The sequence below is a fragment of the Megascapheus bottae genome, chromosome 1, assembly GCF_031878675.1.
Source record: "Megascapheus bottae isolate mThoBot1 chromosome 1, mThoBot2.hap1, whole genome shotgun sequence".
In the NCBI taxonomy this organism is placed as follows: domain Eukaryota; kingdom Metazoa; phylum Chordata; class Mammalia; order Rodentia; family Geomyidae; genus Megascapheus; species Megascapheus bottae.
This window is the reverse complement of record NC_143509.1, coordinates 78,136,073-78,162,566: the sequence shown is the minus strand read 5'-3', so window position 1 is coordinate 78,162,566 and position 26,494 is coordinate 78,136,073. Positions and strand designations below refer to the sequence as shown.

Genomic DNA, 26,494 nt, shown 5'->3' with positions numbered 1-26,494 from the left:
TGTACATCCACGGATGTCTGCCTAACCCACAAAGTTACTATCAAACAAAACAACAAAAATCCAAGCATGTCTCTGGTATTTTCGTTTTCTTTCCCTACACACTGCCCTGGGAGGTTCTTGTCTGGCATCCTGTTTTCTTGGAGAAATTAAGCTTCAGATCTTTTTTTTTTTTTTTTTTTTTTTTAACCAAACAATAAGAGGTGCTTTACTTTGAAGGGAGTGTGTGTATGGGGTACTTTTCTCCTCTCCCACCACCCAAGATGACTCTCCAGATGCACCCCATCACAACCACTTTTGGATGTCCTGCGTGGTTGGCAACGCCCCCACCGCACTCCTACCTCCAACCCCTTTCCTAGCCGAACTGGGTTTCCACGCGTGTTTTCGCGTGTTTCCTCTTGCTCGTCTTCAGCGCCCGCTGGCGACGGCGCTAGGACCCAGAGACGTTCCCCAGCGAGGTTCTCTGGAAAGGCAGCCAGACTCCTCCTTATCTCCAGTGTCAAACTTGACATCAGGCTGGGAGCGAGGCATGGTAACTTCTGGAGCCTTCAGAGCGCTCCCCCTCACATCAGTGGCATGCTTCATGGAGCTATGCTCCTCTCCCTGCCCTCTGCACCAGCATCATGGATTGTCACCTCTCCATCCTCCTCCTGCTCAGCTGCTCTTCTCTCAGTTGCTCCGGGGAAACGCTGGTCCAGCCTTCCAATGAAGGTAAGCCCCGCGCGCCGCCCGCGCCTAGGCTGCGCTCGCCCGGCACCGCGCACCCGCCCGCCTGCGCGCACCCCAGGGCGCAAGGAAGCCTTTCCACCGGTCCCAGGTGCCGGCGGGTCCCAGCAGTTTGCTCTAGGAGGAAATCAAAAGCCCAGCTTTTCTTCTCAGCCCTTCTTTTTCGGAAACACTTTCGGGAGATTCTTGGCGATGGTTTCCAAAACCTCCCAAATGTGTTTCTAATCTCACAGCAATTCAAGCAATTACCTAGTTTGCCAATTTGAAGACAGAAAGAATCAGAAAGAAAAACCCGGGTTTACAACCCAGTCTGTTAATTGCCAAATAGTCAAGGCAGTATTTTTATTTTCTAATTATGACCATGTGGTCACTTCGGAGAAGTTTGAAAGGAAATTCCACCCTTCTCCGGAGAGATTTTTTTTTTTTTTTTTACATGGGTTTCAAGTGTATGACAGGTCGGTCTTTCTTGGGATCATAGTCTTTATGAATGGAAGGAAGGAGAGGCAGTTGGGTGAAGCAGAGGACTGTGTGTGTGTGTGTGTGTGTGTGTGTGTGTGTGTGTGTGTGTGTGTGTGTGTGTGTGTTACAACTGCTAGGTTGAAGTGCATCCCACCAGGCGATGGTACAGGTTCTAATGAACAGCATATGTCACATTAACATAAGTAATATTTCCAGGAATCTACAATAAGCTTAGGTTGGAATTGTTTGGGCGTTGGGGGGGGGGTTGGGGTCGGAGGGCTTGTGTACACGTAGAAGAATGTATTTAATATGATCGTAGTTAGCATGAATGACGAGCTCCTGGGAGATAAATAACTGAACAGCAAATGAAGAATGTTTCTATGCCGCAAATAGTATTTCCTCGACGCTGTATTATTTTCCATGCAGTGGGATCCCATTCTTTTTTTCACAAGGCTCTCAAGTCCAAACCCAATGTTTGTTTTTTTTTTTTTTTCCATACAAGATACTGTACTTAACAGATTCGTTGGCTTTTTTCCTGCGGCCTTTACACAATCTATTCTTAATGATTTGTGAATACCAGTGACTAACACTGAAGAGAAATTTCTTTGAATAATTGATCACTTTACAGCAACATAACTTTAATTTCCTCTAATGATTTCAACTTCTAGCAATACCATTTAGCAATTTATTTTGCATATTAGTGACACTGCACAGCTCATATGTAAAATCTACCTTAGGTATACATCACTCACTAAAATATTTATAGTAGAGCCAGTAAACTGCTTACATTATTTTAAAAACAAAAGGAAATAAAATGTTTATAAACTCTTTCATTAACTATATAAACTGCCTCATATTTGGTGACCTACTTTCACTGGTAAGAGAGCAGTTTAATTTCTTTCTTTCCTTGGTGATTGCCTTAATCAGTTTGGTACATTTCATTAAGGGTTTCTGAAATTTTAATAAGGAAATGAAGTATTTTAATGTAAGAACAAAATCATATTGCTCAAATATGACTTATTTTAATTAAAAAATCAAAATGCTTATTTTGAAAGTAATTGTCAATTAGTTTTCATTAATAAGATGAATTGCTTCTATAGCAAATGATATATTAATAAACAGTGTTAAATCCTTTTTGTTTAAAAATATAAAAAATTCTGGCAAAATATAAAATACTATTTATTGTAATCATTGTTTATAGAGATAATTTAACTACCATTTATATATTACCGAATAAGTGAACAGAAATTTATATAAGAGTTTTTATATTGTGGAAAATATAGCTATATACATTAACAATAAAATTGAACTTTAATCTTTCTCACGCCTAAGAAAATTTGTGAATATTAATGAAACAAGAATAATTAAGTGCTAATTTATTTTAAACAACATATTTTATATTTGGCAAGATAAATAATTATTCAGAAAGATATACATTAGTAATATGTATATAAACAAGGAAATGAAACCAATTCAACTCTGCTTAAGTTCTGGATAAAAGTTCATCAGTCTATTGTTTATGAGATTATTGTTTCCTGACTCTCTTATGGAGTAATATAGCATTTTCTTTCTGAGGTTATGAAAGAAAGACTTAAAGTAAAATTAAAATAAATAATTTAACTTAGCTAACACTTGAATGAGGTTTTAAATTTAATCCTGTAACTTAGCTTTGCCTAGTTGAGTGGAGTCTTGAAAGTAAAAATTCCAAGCATGTTTCAAGATTTCCATGCAATTACTCTAGCAAGGTAAATAAGTTAGAAATTTATTGGAGCATATTTATGAAACTATTTTCTATAGTCTATTATGAAGTCAGGCGTCACAGAGTTGCATCACAAAGAACAAAATGAAGGCATTGAGCAAATTGTTAAGAAATTTTCCTTACTGATTTTTTTGAGATTTCATCATTATGTATCAATATTAAAGTGCCATGAACCTTTGATGACAGTAATTAACAATAGTTTCTTCTGAATTTTCCACATAGTAATTTAATGACTTTCTAGAGAAAACATATCATAAAGTATATAGTAATGAGATGATACTATTACTAGCCTTCACATTGATGATGGATAGTCATGATTTCAAAGGCCATTTAAATAGAATAAAACTAATATACTTGAACAGAATTTCATAAAGGCCTTATTACAGTTCTGCCACATCTCCCCATTCACATGACATAAGACTTCCAACAGGAATCAACTACTTTTCATACTTCACTTTGATGTAACAGAAAAGTTCATGTTTGCTCTACGTTCCCATCTAGATGATTTATGATAATGATAGAGCAAACATAATTTGGAACTGTTAGACATGATGCCAAGTGAAGTTATCATTTTTGATTTGTTCTTCCTCTTTTAGAATTGGAGAAAGTACTCTCTTCAAGTATATATGTACACTTGAATGCACTGGTTATTCATCATTACATTCCACACAGAATCATTTTCCACCCAAACTATTCATAAATTAGTTCAACATTTATCCATAAAGCTCTTAACAGTGAAAATCAAAGTTTTTCAAAATCAGTCCAATATAATTTAAATCTCCATACTGTTATATTACTTATTTTAGAATAATTTCTTTGTTTGGAGAGCTGAGATACTGTTTCTATAAAATGCATTTCCTTGAACATAAATCTTCTAGGTACTAAAGACTGTGATGGGGGTTCTCTTTGCAAAGTTGAAGCGTAAAACTTATAAATGAATGCTGTATGCTTCTCCTTGAGTACTAGGCAAATGTTAGAGACCATAAATATTTAAATAATGGATTTCCTCTTTAAAAAATCACTGTGAACTGGCATCACTTTTCATATATATAAACACTTATCTTCAAATAAGAACACACTGTGATTGAGACATTAATAGAGAAGTAAGCTATCGTATCATCTTTATAGGGGATTTTAAAGAGGTCTTGCATTTGCTTTTAATAGCATTTCTTCATGCTAGACTAAATAATTGAATGCATTATACATTTTTGTAACTTAATAGTTTTCCTAATAGCTTGCCCCTCCACCACTCCCAACAGTTATAACTGTGCTATTTGCCTGGAGGTAGGAGAAACTTTAATTTCACTATTTTAGAACCCACAACAGTTAACACTTGACCTAGGTCATTAACAGGATTATCAGCAAATTTGTTTAAGCTTTTACTGACAATCTGAATTGCTAGGATAATATTTTGATTGTGCCAAAAAGAAACTTCTTATAACCTCTCAAAAATCTATCATGAAATTAATTCATTTTGAATCAATATATTTCTAAAGAATAATATTGGTGATAATAAATTCAAGTGCAAAGGAGAAATACTCCCTTTGTTATCCCATTCTCATTTTTTCACACCAAATCATTCCAATTCTTATCATAAATGCCTATAAAATAAATCTATAAATACAAAACAGCTTCACTGTAACTATCTCCATTTTTAATTTCATGTACTTTTTTTTAATATTGATGCTGTGGTTGATATATTTTCCTGCCTATGTTTAGAACACTTGGTGATATTTATAATTCAGAAGTGACTAGAACTATAAAAAGGAAACTACTTATAGTAAAACACTACTGCCACGTGTTAGGTCATGATTGTATTCTACATAAAGTTATTTTTTCCATGAAATGTTAGAAATTGAGGGCTATTATGAAAACCACTTAAAACTAATATGAAATTTAAAATAAAATCTTGTGCACAGTCATAACTTAATTTTTTCACATTGTTTGCTAGTATGTTCAGACATTTTAAAGTTTTTATTACTTATATTTATTTATGATTAACTCCTTGCCCACATATGTGATTTAGTCTTTTTACCTTTACTGTTAACAAATTAATTTTTAAATAAAGGAGGCTAGTAACTTTATCGAATTTATATACTATACACATTCAAGTGTTCACATTTTTGTGTAGTCTTTTTTATTCTAATCATCTTAAAAGCTATTTCACAATAATTATCTTTAAAAAGTTCCCTGAATGCTAAAACTGTTACAGACACTTGGAATTTTTTTCTGAAATAGTATGTATGCAGTTTTAAAATATCAAATAATTAGTTACATATGCAAAGGATTTTTAAAGGCAAAACACATTTCTACAGTATATTTGATTTACCAACTTGAGTAGAAATGGAAACAGCAAGAATTTTTCTTGAAAGTTATATTTTCCAAGTCATAAAATCGTCAAGAAAACATTAATAAAACTTTCCACAAATCATCAAAACTCGATAACTTCTTACAGACATGTAGTTACTAAGTAATCTGTGATGTGGGTTACCTTAGATTTGAGTCATTTTCCAAGGATTTTGTTTGGCATTATGCTAGATGTAAGAGGAAATCTGTATTTCTTGGAAGGACACTATGTCTTACAAGTAAATTTCTGAGATCTTTAACTTTATTCATTTTAATATCGACGCATTTTTTTTCTTTAAAATTCTGAATCACCTTTAAGTCTTGTTTGGGAAGGTTTGGTAGAACACATTAAGGTGTTCCCCCTTTTCATTCTGTGCTCAGAGATCTGGATTTTATCATCAAGGAGGGTCAATAAAGGGCTTTTAACTAAGTGTTCAAGTAGCCTTCTACAGATTTTTCAAATAAAGGCTTGACAGGTGGTGGGAATGTTCATTATATTATTCATCAGGAAATCAGGGTTCCAAATTTGCTTTCTCAAAACTTTGAAAACCGTAGCTAATTCTTCCATAAATGATTTTAGAAATAAAAAAAAGTTGAGATAGTAATAACATACAAATCTTCCAGTATAAATCTATCTATCAAAGACTGCACTCTTCCTTGTGCTCAGGCTGTGAGTCCATGGGCAGGCCTGGGTTTTTTCATTCTGAACTTTTGTTATCTGCTGCCTGGTCTCAGGTACTGAAGATGTGCAAGTCTTATTTTGTCTCCTACCAGTTCTCTCTGAAATGAAAGGTGGTCGATTACAAAGGGGAAAAAATGTGTATGCAAGTAAAAAAAAAATAAAAATTCATTAGAAAAATAGGCAGAGCAGCTTTTAGATTCTAAAACCAACAACACTATATTAATAATTTGCTTAGAGGACAGTTATCACTTCAAATATATGGCTAATCAATTTTTATTAAATCTCTCAAAAGCTTGCACACTTATTAAAAAAGAAAAGGGGAGGGTTAGTTTTACTTTTCTCTCAAGTTTACACACTATTGATTTCCCTTCCCCCCCCCAAAAAAAATACTTTCTCTAGAAAAGTTTGTAAGTGTCAAAGAATGCCCTGTCTTTGATTGTCTGGGTAAATGCATGTGCAAGGAGGATGGAATCAAACCCAGTTGGGCCAAGAAACCTTCCCACTTGACGTGCTGTTACTGAAGTGGAAGTGCTTCGTGTGTGCTCCCACCCCCTTCATTTTCTAAACCGTGTCCTGCTGTTCTAGTCAAAGCAAAGGGTGGAAATCCACCTAATCCAAACCAACATGGTGAAATGAGAATAATAGGTCGAAAAGGAGGTTGGAGGGGCAAACAAGTGAGAGCACTGTACAAACAAACAGTTGTCAGCAACCTTCGCCAGGGACAGGGGTGGTCACAGGAGGAGATGCCTGCGTTTCTTTCTCTTGGCATTTCACCGCCCACAGTAGAGAATGGACTATTGATGAAGTTACAAAAGTGTGCCCTGGGAAACTCTAGAAAGAAGCAGTGTTTTACGGGTAGGGTAGTGACTGTACTGTGATAAGAGACTGAGGATCAAGAGCTCCTGGCTGCCCCCACAAGATGCCACTGAGGCATCTTGACCCCTACCTATTCTTCACCACTAGCACTGAAGTTCGGGGATACACAGGGGAAAAGTTGTGTTCCGATCTCGACCATTAAGTATTGTCATTTTGCAACAGATTAAAGATCGGATCATTCTAAATTCATCCGCGGGTCTCCAAAGATTCAGTTCCCAGCCCTGGAGAAAGGCCGTGGGCTCTTTGTGAGCCAGTATCCTTCCTGGCTCTGAGCTCCTGGAAAGCTTGGTTCTTGGAGCGCAGAGAGCTCTCCAGGGCCGCCTGGAGGGGCTACGGAGAGAACCAGGCAGAGGCTGCGTTTCTCGGAGCTCCTGTCCAGGGCGGGGCGGGGGTGGGCGTGGGTGCGTGGACGGTTCTGCGCTCCGGGTGGTGCTGCTGGGGGGGAGGGGCGGCAGGGAGATTTGGGGCGCAGTCTTGCTAACCCCTGGTCCTGAGCAGACAAGCGGCAAACGTGCGCCCTCTGCCTGCCGCCTCTGAGACGCTGGCGATGGGAAAGCACGCGTGCGCGCCTCCTCCCCACCTGAGTACTGTGCTACCTGGGCTAGGCCCTGGTCCCCAGAGAGCCCAGCAGGCAGCAGGGGCTTGATTTGGTCCAGAGGCTTCCAAGGGAAGATTGATGATGGTGACCCCCGCCTACGCCTTTATTCCCCGCCTTGGTATCACCCTGTCTTTTCGATTTGACTTTTCAATCTCCTTTACTTTCAAGTGCATCCTCCCACAAAAAGAAGGATGGTGGAGGTTTGGGTTTCAGGTTCAGCAAGGAAGGGTTCTGACCACACTGGGAAAGTGACATCTTCTCTCTGACCTATATTGGAATACACTAGAGACCCTGGGATACCCCATCGTTCTGTTTGCATAGAAATACACAAGTTTATATTTATCTATCCATCTAACCGTCATCAGTAGCAAGATCAGAATCTTTTTTTCTCCTAGGCCCTCTGATTGCTAACGTGGTGCTCCACAAACTTCCATCCCCGTACATAGAACACTGCACTTTCTCCCACATTTCCATATTCAACAGGCATAGTTGCACTGCTTGGAGCTTTTTGTTTTTGTTTTTCACTTTGCTCCGACTTTGGTAATAAACTCGAACCGAGAGCTGTTTTGAAATAAGGAGGTGGAGGTAGATCAGCAGGTGAATGACACTCCTGTTTCTAAAAAAATGCAAGTGTGAATATGTCCATGGTGCTTAACCTCAAGACACTAGCTGCGAGTTTCCCCTGGTTTTCACTCGTTCTTTCTTGGAAAATAACTCATTAGCAAAGCAGCCCAGTTTTAGATACCATGACAGGTCATTTTGGTATGACTGGGTAAACAGGTCACAAAAGACGACATAACTGAGTCAGACTCCTTCTTGTCTTTGTTTATTGGATGTTCCCGTTACTCATTTTCTCCTCTACACAAATGCTTGTGAGTTAGGAAAGCATCTTGTCATTCAGAAAACACACTAGTATGTGAGCCTCAATCCCAGTAAGCACTCATTTGACCTGGAAATTTACAAAATTTTCTTCGAAATACCTAGAATGTTGTTTGAGAAGCTGAAGTAAAAGCAAGAGGCCATATACATATGGCGTGGTCATTTGGTTAAAGAAAATGAACAGAGAAGAGTGGAAATGTCAGTGCTGTTTTTTATTTGCACATTCTGCACTGTTGTTCCAATCCCAGGAAAATTTTGCCAGAAACTCCAGACAGAGACAAGGAGGAAATTGTCAATATAAACAGAGTGTGAGTATTTAGGGTTTTACGTAATGAAAAAAATGGCATGTAAGTTAACTATTGCATTTGTCACGGAGGTCAGTAAGAAGGAGAATAGAAGATAGTCCAACATGTATGTGGAGTTCCTCTGTAAGTTTTCCTTTCTTTTAAAGATACTTTTTTTTTACATTACATAAAATGCAAAAGAAAATTTTAGTGATTTACCTTCACTTTCTTACAAATGCTTGTAGCCTCCTAAGTGCTGAGAAAAGGTAGCTAAAAGAGGATTTTGATAGGTATCAAATTAAGTTAGGGGCAATTATATTCTTCATGTGACTATTTCAGCACATATGTTTTGCATTAATTGCTGCAATAAATTCTGTTAACCTGGCAAAGACCAAAAATAGCATATTGATGACATCAGGCTTTCACATCAGAAAGCTGCTTTTAAGTATCTTTCTTTCTTCACCATAATGTTATTTTTTTCCCTAACATGTTAGCTGTTATATTCCTCAAAAGTTATCTAGCCATTCGACTTAACTGGCACATTTTCCATGAGCAAAAATGCAACACTTTGCAACAGGCTCCTTCCCTTTCCTTCTGGGAAATGAGTGGCATCTTCTGTCTGCTGTTCGATTTTTTCCCCCCTTTGGTTCATATATAATTTGTGTAACTCTCCAAATTAAGGAGACCATAAAACAACAACAACAACAACAAAAGACAAGACAAAACAGAACATCCTAAACAACTAAGGCAGCATTCCCATTACTATTAAAAGAGTACAAAAGAACAAATACTGTCTAAAATAACACGATCTCGAAAAGTTGCCCTTTTTTTTTTTTGCCAGTACTGGGGCTTGAACTCAGGGCTTGAGCCCTGTTCCTGGGCTTCCTTCAAGGCTAGTTCTCTAAAACTTGAGCCATTGTACCACTTTCAGCTTTTCTATGTATGTGGTACTGAGGAATCCAACCCTGGTCTATATGCATGCTGGACAAGCACTGTAACACTAGGCCAAACTTCCTGCCCCAAAGTTGCCTTTTAAATTAAAATATTATTTTTTTAAGTAAGTCTTCTTCTTGCCATTCCTGGGGCTTGAACTCAGAGCCTGAGCATTGTTATTGGGCTTTCTCAAGGCTAGAGCTCTACCACTTGAGCCACAGCAACATTTCCAGCTTTTTTTCTATGTGTATGTAGTACTGAGAAATTGAACCAGGGTCTTCGTGCATGCTAGGCAAGCACTCAACCACTAGGCCAAATTCCCTTTAAATACATTTTTTTTTAAATGTCTAGCATTTGCAGACCATTTGTAAACAAAATTAAAATTAAAAGTATAATAAAAAATTTCCAGTCTGAGTGGTCTTCTGTTTTAAAAAAAAAATCTTGATTGATTATATGACAGAACCCAAAAGGGACAGGAGTAAAAGGAATACTGAAATTTTCATTTAGTGTTTTAGTCTGGCTTCATCAGTAAGCCAGACCCAAAGAAAGGCTCCATGGTTTCCCTCATCTGCAATAATTAGTACACTCTCCTAGCAAAGGATCACAACAGCTCAAAAGCTATATACATATGGACATATAGGATGAGGTTAAGCAAAATTGGACTCCAGTGTATGGAAAATAGTTTTATCTTTTTGATTGTTATTCTTAATATACTAAGTTATTTCTTGTCTCAGTTTTCCCCCTTATAGTTTATCTCATGTTATTATTAAAACTGATTTTATATGGTATGTATATTTATTTATTTGACATAGGGAAGGAAAGAGGTAAAACAAGATGATTGGGAGGGAATGGGGGTGAGGGAAAGCCGGAGAAAAACATGGGAAGGGGTATCAATATAGAAGAAGTAATGTACCCATTACCTGATGAATGTAACTGTAACTCCTCTATACATCACCTACACAACAAAATACAATTAAAAAAACAAAAACTTGCTTCATCTGCAGTTTTCCATATACTCATTGTGGAGGGGTTACATTGCTTTTACTTAAAGACACTATAATTTAACTAAAGAAAAAGTTAGGAATGTTAGATGAGTAAATCCTACTTGGTAAGTGCCAGTAAAACTCCTCCTGTCTCATACAAATATAAGATCTTAATTTTTTACATATTTTCCTCTGAAAAAGTTGGCCAATTTCCAATCCACACAAACTTGTTCGCATTCCTTGTCTACCTCAGAATGACTACAGGAAATAGAACATCTTGTTAGTATTTAGCATATATGCATTTCCTAATTTCCTGTTTTTCAAGCACAGTTTAGTAATTAATATGATATCAATAATAAATTCAGGACACAGCCTTCTAAGGAGTCCATAGAGAAAGTAATGCTGGAAAGCTAATTTATTATGTGTTCTATATGGATTACCTAACTAATCCTGTGGATAAGCAAAACACAGGACCACTCTAAGGAAAAGTCTGTTTGCAGCAAGTTTTGTGTGTGTGTGCGTACTGACACTACAAAACTGAGCTTTTTCCACACTGGGACCAAATTTTTTGGATGAGTGTCCTCCTTGTAGAGGTGAGATCTTATATAATTTTGATTTTTTTCCTCAATGAAGCATCAGTGAGATAAAAATAAAAACTCATTTGTTAATTTTTTAACTTTTTCATCTTGCTGTTTTCTTCACTCTCAAATTATGTGCAGTAACTGTGACTGCTTTTTTTCTCCCCAACTACGCAATAACTGCATAAGGTAGATTTTGCATTTTACAAGACCATTACAAAAATAAGAAATAAGAAATAAAATGTGCTGCTGGCCTTTTATTAAATATGCAAATCCTATCCAATCTATTGCCAAATAGCAAATATTTTGAAGAGGCAGAATAGAAAAGAATAGTACTTTTCTCTTGGTTTGCTTTTTTCTATCTGTGTTAACACAGATAAGTTAAAACACATTTACACTAGATAAGTTAAAAAGATAAGATCAATGTGTATATTAAGGTATTCTCAGCATTTCTGTTATTAAATTATAGTCCTTTCTTTGTCCTTTTTTCTCTGAAAAAGACTTTCAAGTGTAGATTTTCTGTTTTCATTGACCCAATTGGTTTGTTTAATCTAATGCCGACAATTGCCATTTCCCTGTATTTGCAGGTATAATTATGTTTCTTAAATATTTCTACATTGTATAAGGAAAATATTTCTTACCTTTGAAAATGACACTTAGAATCTCTGTAAATATTTGAATATCCAAAAACTTTTGGAATTTTCGAAAAATGTTTGGAAAGATAAGAATTTTAAATTAAGAATATTTTGTTCTTTGTTTTTCTAGTTTTTTTTCAAACTAACAGCAAAATATTTTCAAATGCTAAAATTAAAGCCACATGCTTAAAATCCTTTAAAAGGAGAAACAAACTGACATGATATAATTAGATACAATCAGGTCTTTTTTACATAATAACTCATCTTTTGTATTACAAGATTAATAATTTATATCTGCTTTTTATCATATATATTATATATACAATTGAGGATTAGAAAATTCTAATTGAAAGATAGGTTTTATTTACTAGAGATACCAATTTTGGTAAGAGAGATGAGCCAAAAATGCATTAAATTACAAAGGTTATGTTATATATGTGAAAAAATGAAAAAAATATTTGCAGGGTAGATTTCAAGTATAGAACAGAAAAAAGATTTTTTGACAGAAGTTAATGACAGTATAATAAGTTCATAAAACAGGTGAGAGATTAAATGATTTGCATTGTTTCTTATGATGGAAATGACAACACAATTTTTTATGGCATGTTTCCAGAGGACTTTAAAAACACAATTCAAGATTGTACAATAAGTATGTACAAAGATATTTTTGAAATATTTTAATATTATTAAATCATCTTAATAAGCCTGGATGTGAGGTAAATGTAAATTGTGTTATATGTCTGCACATGTTTGTGCATGTGACTGTATTGGAAACTTATGTGCCTATCCATAAATGGAAGTCTCTGTAGCCCTTCCTCATGATATAAATATACTACAAGACATACACACACACACACACACACACACACATACACACACACACACTTTTATTTAGTCTTTACCTTCTCTTTCCTCAATAAATTGAAGGTTTTCTTTGTATCTCCAGTGTTAGTTGCACTTGGTACTTTACATTGATATCATAATCTGAAAAATTTACAAGTATTTACTCTAACATTTGATTATGTATTCTAATCCACATTGATTCCATGAAGAGTATGTAAATATATACATATTCACATATATGAATATATATGCATGTTTTAGACATCACATATTTATTGTTGAATGGATTAAATGACATAATATTTTAATGCTACTTCCTCATGGTTTTGATATAGTTTAAGCTAATATGTTTCTTTTGAATAATGAGTTTCTTTTGAAATGAAATGTTTGATGTATATGTCTGTAAGTTTGGGGACATAAAAATGTCCAGAGGATATTTTTAAATTGAAATTTAGCCTATTTTTTTTATCACTACTCATTCCATTTCCTATACTGCAACTTTTGAATCCTTAGTTCAAGGAATATCTAGCAATACTTTTGTATCTAAAAGTACTCTATTAAACTTGTCCTGACATCCAAGATAATGCCACTTTAATTTTATAGCAACCAGTCATCCATGTCTATATAGAAATCCTCTATTTAATAGTAGAAGATGGATCAATATTTTATAATAATTTGTTTGAAAATAAACCAAAATAGCTTATTTTATGGACAAAAGCTAAAAATACATGATAAAGTTTGAGCTCCTGTTTTCTTTAATGGTTCTTTATATTTTTTCACTGAATGATTTTCTTACATTTATAATATCATTTTGAATAAGAAATATGCAAGTTGTTTTCTAGAAAATATGTGTTGCAAATAGGGCATTAGATAATTATTAATATTCCACATTGGAACATTTTGGGAACAAATTTCATGTCTACATGAAATATATGTACACCTATATCTATGTAGGTATACATGTATCTATTGGCAATATATAGAAACAAAGATACATGTTATTTTAGGGCCTATAATTAAATCTGAGTTTGTTAGGATGCTTAAAAATCAGTGACACAGGACTAACCTATTCCACTATTGTGAAAGAGCATACTCTTTGTGAGCATTTTTATAGCTTTTTTTTGTTCTATTGTAGATCAGTATGCTTGTTAGAGTTTTTTGTTTAAGAAAGAAGAACAATTTCAAACTTAAGAAACACATAGTTTTCATTTGTCAGTTTGCCCAAGTTTCTAGTGGAACATGGTCCGCATTATTTCCTTGAATCACACTAGTCATGAAAATACAGGCATCTGACTGTGAGACGTTTTGTCTTTGATGCCAAGGAGTTCTTCCACTGCTGGCAAAGATTAAGATGTGACAGCTTATTGCAATTTCTTCTATAATTAAGTTCTGTATAGAACTAAATCCACAGTTATTACCTAGGAGTAAAAGCTAATTAGAATAAAACTGATAATATGCCATGTTGTCCAGAAATCCTTTTCTGGGACACAAATACTCCATTGAGATTGCATATGAAAAGGGGGAAAATGCAGCAATAATGTTCACTAGATTTTATGCTGAAAATGAACTATTCAACTTTTAGATTGAGGGATGGGTGGAAAAAATTGGGGAGAGAGCAAGGGAAGAGGTGACATGGTTCAAAAAGAAAGTCTTCAAAGTCTTTACTGACTTACGTAACCATAACCCCTCTGTACATGACCTTTATAATAACATTTTTTAAATAAAGGGTAATATATGGCCAATGTGGCGCCTCACAAAGTTGTCAAGTATTACTGATTTATTTTTGGCCCTTATATAGTTATTTTAGGAGGGCATTTGTTAAATAAATTATTTTAAGGTAATGATTATATGACTCAAAATGTCTGCTAAATTTGACAGTTTATAGGAAATTTATTTTCAAATAATTTATTTATAGTAAAATATGTAAATGATATAGTTATAATGGTTAGCCTATGAACTCTAATAATTTATGGTCTACTGAAAATCTTTTAGTATGTTTAGATAACAAGTAGAAAGCAATTAAATTGAAAATATTTAAAGATAGCACATAAAAGTCATGGAAAAATACATCAGAAAAATGCTGTACATTTTTTTTTGTCAATGGCCTTCACCAGTAAATACAGAAAAAAAAACTAAACTTTACTTAACATTTCTCAGAGAATATATCCTGATTTCTTAATTCTATGTTGTGTGTGAGGAGAGAATAATAACACCAAGTACAAAATGAGCTTCTTCCTGTATCATTTGCTGCTATTTGTGATGCTTAAGTACCATTTAGAAGTAGATTACAGGGTCCTTCTTCTCCCTGTAACTTAGAGTAAAGCTACTCTGTTTATCAAATAGAGTGATGAAAATTATAAAGATAAGCCTGTCAGAAATGTAGCCTGTAAGATTACAGTGATGACGTGAATAGAAAAAACAAAAGCCTCTACTGTCTAGTACAAGCAAATTGTAATGAAAGGATGGATTTGCTTTCTGCTGCAGTGATATTATAGTTACTTGAATATGGCTCTAAAAGCCCTTTGTCACTGAAGGTGTTATAAGAAATGTTGTCTGTTCTAAAAAATCTAGAATTCTTTCCCTTATGAGGCCTGCTACTATTTACTTTCAAAATGGTTATTGGATAATTATAGTAACAATAATTTTACAAAAGTTAACTATAGTATATCACAAAAAATAATACTAATGTAGTCTCAGATAATGGAGAAAACCTTCAGCCTCATAAAATATTTTGGAATATCATTTTCACAATGCCTTAAATACCTCATGTGTGCAGCCCTTAATGTGTCTCATTGTGGATGTTGGTTTAATGCTCAATCTAAGTGGTAAAGATAAATGGCCATTATAATCACAATTTTCAAATTTTTTGAAAATTCTTGAAATTGTTTTTCTTAGAGTTGAAACTCAAGAAATGTTTGTCTTTGCATATATACTTATAAAGAGATGATTTGCTTCAAATTTTCAATAATGTAATTCCTTAGACTGAGCTGAAGTGTTATGGTAAAGCAATTGCTTAGGATGAATGAAATCGTAGGTTCAATTGGCAGCATTACACAAAACTAAAAGAAAACAAGCAAAATAAAAAGTGAGTTCTTTCAGCAAAAGTTGGTGCATTCTTTGCATTCTTGCTACTAATAAGAGAAGAATATGGTGAATGCTCTCTATGTAACCAACATTTTATGGCATTGTCAATGCAGATGAGTTTATTTTTTGTTACTTTGTTTTGTGATGTTGAGCCTCAGACAAATTGGGGAAGCCCTTTACCATGGAGCTGCATCCCAGGGAGGAGGCACTTTTTTTTTTTTTTCCAGTCCTGTGGCCTGAACTCAGGACCTGAGCATTGTCCTTGGGCTTTTTCAAGACTAGTGTTCTACCACTTGAGCCACAGTATCATTTCTGGCTTTTTCTGTGTATGTGGTGCCGAGGAATTGAACCCAGGGCTTAGGACCTGTTCTGAGTAACCAGACAAACATTTTTTTTTTTTTTTGCCAGACCTGGGCCTTGAACTCAGGCTCTACTACTAGAGCCACAGCACCACTTCCAGCTTCTTTCTATGCATGTGGTACCGAGGTATGTGGTACCACTAGGCCAAACTTCGCTCCTCTCCCCGTCCCCCAGTCCCCCCACCAGCCAAGAAAGCAGTTTTGAGGGAACCTATTTATTGTGATGGAGAATAGGACTCTTAGGAATCTTGAGTCCACAATCCTTTGCATTGGGAGTTTCAGCTTGAACTCTTTATTCTGTATTTGGTTCTTACTCCTCTCCCCTGTTCAACACAGAAGAATCTCCATCAAGACTATACTTCCTTTTGCACAGTGAACGCACTTGATTGAGTGCCTACTGAAAAGCATGTGGTGGGTCCAAGTGAGAATTGTCCACCCCTTATAATGAACCTCTAAATCGTTCTTTTCATTCATCCCCCTACAAGCAATATGATTAGACATAGTGCATTATGTGACAGCACGTCTTCTGGATTTAGGGGACTGGTTTACAATTTATCTTAAACTTTTATCCTCTTACATATCAACCAACTTTTTAAAATTTAATAAATATTTCTTATTTAAAGCAATGTATTTCAAATCATTCATGGATATGTTAGAAAGCTTTTTAAACTATTTTAAAATGATTCCTGTATTCTGTCTAATATTACAAACAAAGCATTCAGAAATAACAACCTTATAATCTGGTCTTAAACAACTTATAAACTTGGTAAGCAATTGGTAGGGTAGAATCATTAGAGAATTAAATTATCCATATGTTCCTCCTAACCTCTACAAATATATATTTTTTTCTGTTAGGATTCTTAATAGTAAAACACAAGTTTCTCATTTATCGAATTAAACTCTGTTATCTCCAGTTGTCTTTAAACAGGGGCTACCATATGATACTTGTACACTATCATTCACATGCCTATTTTTTATCTTTTGCCTTTGAATAGTGGCAACAGTGAACAGGAAATGATATTATCTCCACATGTTTAGAAAAAGGAAAGCCTTAATAACTAAAGTTCTTGTTTATCTCTGTGTGTGTGTGTGTGTGTGTGTGTGTGTGTGTAGGTGGGTGGGTTGTGATGCTTTATCTTAATCTGAGACTTACTCAGAGTTCCCAGTGAAATATTTACATGTTTATTTTCAAATTTTACTAATTTAATCCTCTTCTTTCTTAATTATGCTGTACCCAGACTTCAACACAAAAAGATAGAACTTTTCAAGTTTATCTTCTGGAAGTCCCAACTCAACAACCATTTAGTCTGAAACATTTAGAATTCGCAAATAGTGCTATTCTCAGTTGGCAACAAAAAAAAAAGGAGTCACCTTATAAAACCAGATTAAAAAGCATTTTAGTACCAGCCATTCTTATTAACTAGGTCATGTGTTGAGGAGGATTATAAATACAATTCAGAAGCCAAATGGGATTGTTGTTACATGTACTGATTTTGTAAGAACACTAGGTCTACAAAGATTGTTATAAACTCATGTTGGATTACATATTTATAGTATTTAATCATTTCAGCAGCATGGTGAGTAATCATGGTAGATAAAGGTAAATGTTTGAAAGGAACAGAATTGGAACCTTTAGTAATGCCGTTAATTGTATCATCTTTACTGGCACTAAATGAAATTCACCAACATTTCATTTATGAGGAAATGCAAAAAATTTAATCCAGAGTGATTTAGCTAGCTGTTGTTCTTTGGATAGCAGCCACATACAAATATGATTAGAATATTACCTCATCATTATCATCAGAGAAAACTTAAGTATCTTTAGGACATTAGTTTACAAATTTCCTTTCAATGGACTTTCAAAGTACAGACAGTGTAATAATGATATCTTCTTTTCCAGGAACACTTTTTTCTACTGGTCATGAATATTGAAATTTATAGTCATTTATCTTAGCATGGAAGATGGCACATTCATCATTCAATACATATTCAATTATTACATACACACAATGCTACCTTGACCCACTTAAACACCTAAGGACATTTCCGATAGAATCTAATGATTTATGAAAGCTGTCCAGGAAAAATTCACTATAAAAATTCTTTATGAAACTCAGAGAAATCAACTGATGAATGTGATATAATCAGAAATTGAACTAAGCATATTTTTATTACAATGAATTCCAGTGACATTTTAATTTAAATGTTAGGGAGAATTCTTATATTTTCCAAAATCTGTAATGTTAATTAATTGGTAAAGGTTATTTTTATTGTCACTTTAGAGATATAATTACATCATAATTAAACTCACTTTAATTTCTAGTGATACCCTGGGAAATTATTCAATTATGGAAACTGTACTGTGTAATTCATGCACTGACTATTTTATCTAACGATAAATATTTGTCACTGGAATTTATTTAGAGCATGAAATTTTTAATTAATAAAAATTCTTCTGTAATAGGTTTTTATATTTTTCTTATTTGCAAAACAGCATTCAATTTTTGGAATTGAATTTTTTTAACTGTACTAATTAGTGTCCTTTCTATAGTCATTCAGATTATGTATCTACTAACTATCTCAATAATTATTTTCCTTTTAAAGTTTGGTCACATTTGAAATTTAGTATTTAACTGTTCATAAACTGTGTTACATATTTTTCATAACATACTGTGTGATTATTTGTTTATAAAAATCTAATTGAGTTGTTTATAGAAAGGGTGATGGTTGTCATGGTTTGGAAAACAGGAAGAAATGTTGTACACTTTTGGATTGTGTTTCATTAATTTGTATATGACTCCTGAAAACGAATCTTTCTTACTTCATTTATTGGTCATCTAAGCTGGTTCTTAGATTGGTGAGTCATGGGGTCATCTTTTCATTGAGAAAAATAGATGAGATAAAGCTATAGTCCCTATTATTTAAACAGATCCAATCAATAATTAAATGAGGAACATGTTCAGGTTACTAGCCATGCCTATTTACAAGGTGCAAGATCATAAAAACAACTCCTCATAATATTGAAAAAGAGCAGCAAAAAAAGTTTTTTCTATTAATTGTATTTGCAATGTCCTTTAATTTTTAATTCATACTGTATGATTATAGTTTTCCTGAAAATTTACTTATCCTTGTCATTTATAATATATTAAAATGCTATAATGCCTGTCATATTTTCCTTTTTGTTTATAAATACTGCTAAGGAATCAGATATTTTAAAATAACTACGATATAATTGGTGGTAATGTGAAACATTATTTTCCTTTGTTTTCTCCTCAAGCATTTTTAGACATGTTGTTTATTGCATACAAGTAAGCAGTGAGTACATTATTAAAATATACTGGGAAAAATAATATTTTTGCATTTAACTACATAGAGATAACATGTAGGAATAGAAATGGTGATTAAATATGTAAACATATGGAAGACCTTTCTCAACTATGTAAATTTATCAAGTTGTCTTTTCAGATACTTTGTAATGTTAGCATTACTAATATCCTAGTCTATATTTTCATTGTATTTTTGTTTGTTTTTAAAGTTAGAGTTTCTCTATCAGGATTCATCAGTAATTTATTATCAACTCACTGTTATAAACAAACAAATTAAAAAGTCACAATCCACTTCACCCTTCTTTATACTTGTTTGTTCTTGTTAAAATCTTCCTATATGTTTCATACATGTATTCTAAAAGGACAGGTATATGGAGCAATTATGTTTTAAATAGCAGACTTTATTAGCAGAAATAGAAGAATAGAAATATTGCATAGTGTAACCATGCTTGTGTATTTGTGTTTTCTTTTAGTCAATCTACTAGATTCAAAAACAATTCAAGGCGAGCTTGGCTGGATCTCTTACCCATCTCATGGGGTGAGTTCATCAAACTATTTTGGGAATGTGATTCTTACATTTTGCTTTTTAAAAGAACAGAAAGATGTTTTGCTGTAGTCTTTGAAGAAAATAAATTAGGTTAATATTAATGATTTTAGGTCATGGATTAGCAGAGCTTAATAATTATGTACTGTGGAACTATTGGGAATTTCAAAGTGGTTTTCATTGATATTATTAATTACCTGAATGGAATAATTATGTTATTGGCATATAGTCACTCTAAAGTGTCATCATCTACTGTGTTATGATCAGAACAAGTGAATTGATAAGACATTGTAAATTTTATGGCATATAGAAAGTTTATATTTGGCAAAGATTATGTTCAAACTCATAGCCTTAAAATCAAGCAGAGTGACTAGTCATATAAAACAGACATATTTTAATCAACAATATAAACCTTTGCTACTTTATTTGCTTTGATATCCACAACTTTTCTAGATTGCCTCAAAACAGAATTTAATTAAAAGATAAATTATATTATTTGAATTCCAAACTTTTTTTAACTTTGATACTCGTTTTAATTTCAAACCTTCATGACATTAGTACTTTACTGAGCCAGGAACACATTGTCAGTGTTTGTAGGGTTTATAGCATTTTGATGTTTGAAATATGTATCATAAGTCCTTTGGGTGAGAATAATTTTTTTCAGAAAAACTAAGTCATACATTTGGGAAATTCTCATTCCCAAGCATACCTTTCAAGAAATCAAAAGGCTATTTTTGAAATATTTGCCACAGAGCAAACATATGCATTCACTTTCTTCTATAATAATCTTTTCAAAAAGAGTTAATAATTTTATTACTTAAATAGGTATCCAGTCTTGAGATGTTTGTACCTGAACTCACAAATTTATACAGTACTATCAGTTTCTTTTTCCTCAACAGATGTTTTATGTCAGAGATACTTCATCTGTCTGTCATCTCTGTATCTGCTTCTCTTCCTGACACACCTTGACATTGACAAAATGCCAAACTTCTAACAGGGCCTCCATTAGTTGCTTGGGAAAGGAGAGAATGAAGGAAGCCAGAATTTGATTTTCCCATAGGTGTAAAAGGAATCAAATGACTGGGGAAAATGAACATCCTGGGTTGTCATGAAGAGTGAACAAAAGTCAAGACTGTGGTAGAAAACTCATTTAAAATCTTTCAGCTAAAAGTCAACCACAATTTTAATTATGAAAGTATCCTCTTCTGAAAGTGTAGTCTTCCACAATTTTAATTTTTTTTGTCAGTCCTGTGCCCTTGAGCTCAGGGCCTGAGTACTCTCCTTGGAATTTCTCAAGGCTAGAGCTCTACCACTTGAGCCACAGCACCACTTCTGGCTTTTTTCTATGTATGTGGTACCTAGGAATCGAACCTGGGTCTTTGTGCATGCTAGGCAAGCACTCTACCACTAGACCAAACTCCTAGCCCACACAATCTTAATTTTGATCTGAGTAGTTTGAGTTCTTCATTACTCTATCTAATGATATACATGGATGCTACTGCTTAAGCATATGAGAAAAGAAAAACATAGTGTCAATTTTCCTAATAGATATTCATCTACTTGTACCACAGTGATTGTCTGCTCCATGTTTTCTGTTAAAATATAAGAATTGGACAAGTGGATCCTTTCCTTTTTTCCATGTATTTTTTAATTTTAATTAATAGAAAGGTTACATTATATTCACCAGACAGGAGGTACATTTCTTTACAAACATTGATACCCTTTCTCATGTCTTGGTCCCTATTTCTCTCCCCCAATCCCCGTCGGTCATCTTGTTTTTTCCCCTATTTTTTTGGGTGCAGTGGCTGGGGTGTATGGTATCTTTATATCCATGTACCTACTGAACAATTTAAAACTCCAGCATTTCTATATGATTGATCCTCAAACAACTCCAAAGTATGTTAAGTTTGAGGAACAGTGTGGTCTAATTTCTTAGCTTCTATTTAGCCTGGGATTCTCTCAGAGTTTTCTCAATCCATGATTTCCAGTTTCTTTGCTTTGTGATGCTTTAGAGTGGTTCTCTTTGGAATTTGGCTTTTTTCCTCATTGTTTTCCTCTCCACATCTTGCAGCTGTGTTTTCCCAATTTCTGATGCATAAAATAGCCTAAAAGAGCTGGTCAATATCTTCGCATTCATCATACAACATGGGAAAAATTCCCCAGCCAAGCCATTCTTTAAAACCCAAAACCTAAAAGAATAACGAAATAGAAAAAGAAAGAAAGGAAGAAAGGAAGGAAGGAAGGAAAGAAGGAAGGAAGGACAGAGGAAGGAAGGAAGGAAGGAAGGAAGGAAGGAAGGAAGAAAGAAGGAAGGAAAAAGAAAAGGAAAACAAAATTTGGGTTATTGTCCTAAGGTAATATAGAGTGTTGGTGGCTATGAAATTTCATACATGTATTATGTTACCCACAATGCTGCAAGAAATATAGTGCAGATCTAGTAAATGTTCCATTAATATTCATTCCTTTGTGTGAAACTAATTAAATTATTGGGTAAAATACTGCAGAAAAAATAAATTTGGAATTTAACATCCTTGATATGCAATTGCTTATGCTTTGAAATTCAATATTTATTTTTCTTTGTCTCTTTGGAGATTTGGTTTCACTATTCAGCCCAGCCTAAACTTGAACTTGCTATATTCTAGTACTGTAATCCCATCACTTGAAGGTGTATCATTATTCTTGGGACAAGAATAATGCCTAATCTCTTCTACTTTCATTGTACAAGAATAGAATCATCTATGTCTGTTTTGTGCATAAAGAAAATTATAAACTAAACATTTGTGATACTGAAATTTGCTTCAATTTAATTCATAGAAAGTGACATTTAATAGCTGGAAACAACTTTCAGCATCTTGTTAATTAATGGACCTTAATGAAAAGCATGCAAATAATTAGTGATTAATTAAAAAGTAGATGTAGGACTGGGACTTTGGCCTAGTGGTAGAGTACTTGCCTAGCATGCACGAAGACCCAGGTTTGATTCCTCAGTACCACATACCCAGAAAATAGCCGGAAGTGGTGCTGAGACTCAAATGGTAGAGTTCTAGCCTTGGGAAAGTCTAAGGATAGTGCTCAAGCCCAGGATTGGCAAAAAAAGAAAAGTGGATGTAAAGTTTAGAGGAAAAATGAAACATGGCAGGGATATGGGGGAAAAAGAACCCATTGAACTGTTGGTGGGAACGTACAACCACTCTGGATAGTTCCCTCGAAAAGCTAACGGAAGACCTTCCCTAACATCCAGCCATACCACCATATCTACCGTAACAGTATGAGCCAGGAGTTGATAAGGATATTATACATATGTTCATTGCTTCATTATTCACAACAGCCAAGGTAGGGAAATAGCTCAGATGCCCCATAATAGATGAGTTTTCCAAAATATATGATACCTCTACATAATGGAATTTTACACAGCCATTAGAAAGACTAAATATTGTAATTTTCAGGGAATAAATCATGTTAAGTGAAGTATGTCAAACTCAGAGACATAAATAGAACATGTTTTCTTTAATATGTAGAAATTAGATCTAAAATGTGCCGAGATATGATAAAATATACAGGATTCTAGATACTCATACACAGAGAGACCAAAAGAGGACACTCTTAGGAGAGAAACATAAATGCACAATGCTTAAGTGCCTCTTCATAATTAAATAAAATAATATACATACTGAAACACATTCTAAGATATAGACATGAAATTTATTTTTTCTCTTTCTTCCTCTCTTTCATTTTTTTGTTTGTCGGGGTACTGTAAATAGGGGTCACAGTTACATTCATCAGGTAGATCACTTTTTGAACATTGTACCCCTTTCCCATGTTTTTCTTCCAATTTCACCCCACGTCCTCCCAATCATGTCATTTTTCTTCTTCCTTTCTTTAGTTTTTGATAATTCTGTCTTATTTTACTTTATGTTTAGTGTATTCAGTATAAGTCTTTGGAAGATTTGGGGGAAAGGTACAGAACTTGAGGATAAAAAGATGAGAAGTGCAGTAGTGAAGCTCACTGGACAATGATGCAAGTGAACAGTATAACTCGTGAGTGCAGATAGGAGGGAGTAATTGAAAAAGAACAAGGAAATAGAAGACACTGTAAGAAAGGAAATGTACTCATGGTCTGACTCATGAAATCACAATTTCTCTGTACATAACCTCTATAATAATAATAAAGAAAATTAATTTAAAAACTAGTCATGTTGATTCGTGAAGCACTTATTTTTCTTTTTTGATTTACAATAGAGGTTAATGTGATGAAGAGATGAGAAGAAGATGGTTTTAGTTGGGCATCATGGGAACATTTGTGATGTCAACAGGCACTGTTACAATGTGAGGCAAGATGGCACCTGGTGGAAACAATCAGTATAGCAAAGAATTTTCAGGTCAAAATTGGCAGTGTCAAGACTGGTATTCCCTTAGGCAGGAGACTAGGGATGGCCCTGCTTCAGGAGCTGTGTGTGGCAACAACAGTGATAAGGAACTGCCAGCTGCTACCTAGTTTCCATTCATATTTCAATTAGAAGCTACACATTCCAGATGTACTAAAATATGCATATTGACAGATCAAAGCATAATTTATTTCATCTTTGAACTGAATAATAATAATAATTATTATTATTATTACCACTTCTGGCATTTTCTATGTATGTTGTACCAGGGAATCAAACCCGGGTCTTTGTGCTAAACTCTCAGCCCTGAACTCAATAATTCTTGGAGTAGTTGCATGATGTTACTCTAAGTGGCTCATTTCTTCATTTCTTCTCCTTTTTCTTTTCTCTCCTTCCCTCACAGATATATTAATAGTAAAAGTTGGCAATTAACCCATTCTCTATGTCTAATTTATTTTTTACATTTTATTAACATTGATTTTTACATCATATTTTAAATGTCAATTTTAACAAATAAGTATTCAAGAATGAGATCTGTATATGCAATTGCTGGCACATAAATTTAAGAACAAAATTAAAATTATGCTGAGAGTTTTTATGTCATAAATACATATCAATCTACATAACATTATGTCTATAGAGTATATATCCCATCTTAGATTTTATGTCTATATAGTTATGTTTATATCTTCAAAACCATGTCCATAGCGTTGGGTACCCAAATATTGAATCATCACTCTTGTACTGTTTGAATTTAATATCCACATATCAAGGAAACCGTGCACCTTTCATTCCTTTGTTCTTGACTTATCTCACTTAACATGATTTGCTCTAGTTTTATCCACTTCCCAGCAAATGCTCTCTTTTTATCTTGTCTGCTGGCTATGTCAAATTCCATTGTATATATGTACCACATTTTTTTTTTGTATCCATCCATCTGTAGTGGGGCATCTGCATTGTTTCCATCCATTGGCTATTGTGAATAGTGCAGAGATGAGCATGGCTGAGCATGGCTGGATTAGGATGCTCAGGATAGATGCCCAGGGATGGTATGGCTGGGTGGTAGGGAAGGTTTATTTTAAATTTTTTTGAGAAAACTTCAAACTGCCTTCCAGAGTGGCTGTACTAGTTTACATTCCCACCAGCAATGCAGTAGGGATCCTCTTTCTCCACAACCCCCCCCAGAATTTGTCATTGTTTGAGTTCAGAATACTGGCCATTCTGATTGGGATATGGTGGTATCAGGGTTGTTTTTATTTGCATTTCCTTTATGTATGTCTATTTTTAAATGATGGTTTAAAACTTTAGGGAATACATGATAGGAATGAATAATATCATATTATGCCAGGAACAAATTTTTAGATATCCTTAGAGAAATTTCAGTGAAACTTGGATTTCTTCTAAATGAAGGCCACAAAGCTAATAGTCAAGATTAGAAACTAATTTTTTGAGAGGTCATGAATTAGCATTTATTTTTCAATAAATTTTTGATGCTTATTTTTTAGTCCTATGTTCACTTTTGTATTACAGACATGAGCAATTACATTCTCTAGGCCAAGATATAATAATATATATATAAATATATATGAATTCTAGGCATAATTATATTCAGAAATGTGGTAAATTCAATACTTTAAATGCTGTTTGACTTAAGAAAGGTTAACACATGATGTAACCATTGTTAAGTTATAACTTGGAAAGAACTGCATTTGGTTTACATACAAATATGAATTGATTGTTTGATCAGGATAATCTACCAAATGAAATTTCTTAGTATATATATATATATATATATATTAATGTAGAGAAAACATCCCAGGGCCAGGCACAGTGGCTCACTCCTGTAATCCTAGCTACTCAGGAGGATGAGATCTAAGGATCGAGGTTCAAAACCAGCCCAGGCACAAAAAGACCTGAGACTCTTATCACCAATTAACCTCTAGAAAATGGGAAGTGGGGCTTGGCTCAAGGTTAGAGTGGTATCTTTGAACTGAAGAGCTCAAGGACAATGCCCAGTCCCAGGGGAAGTGTGGTAGCCTTGAGCTGAAGACATCAGGGACAATGCCCAAGCCAAGTTCAAGCCCCACGACCCACAAAAACAAACAAACAAAAAAAAACAAAAAACATCCCAGGAAGTAGAGATGCATAGATTTATTTAAGAAAGTTTATACATGCTGAGAAAATGACTCAACTAAAGAAAATCAAACAGAAGAGAATG

The 26,494-nt window shown here is 34.3% G+C and overlaps 1 protein-coding gene across 3 annotated transcripts in view; it reads left to right on the top strand.

Annotated features, from left to right (window-relative positions):
- The first annotated feature begins 570 nt into the window (after positions 1-570).
- The window catches only part of Epha3 (EPH receptor A3), a 295,261-nt gene continuing 269,337 nt past the window's right edge, over positions 571-26,494 (top strand). For all 3 annotated transcript variants that reach the window (XM_090347706.1, XM_090347698.1, XM_090347716.1), the window contains exons 1-2: positions 571-708; positions 19,821-19,885. In XM_090347706.1, coding sequence (XP_090203832.1) covers positions 621-708; positions 19,821-19,885 — 153 coding nt within the window. In that variant the 5' untranslated portion in view covers positions 571-620. The remainder of the gene's footprint in view (positions 709-19,820; positions 19,886-26,494) is intronic.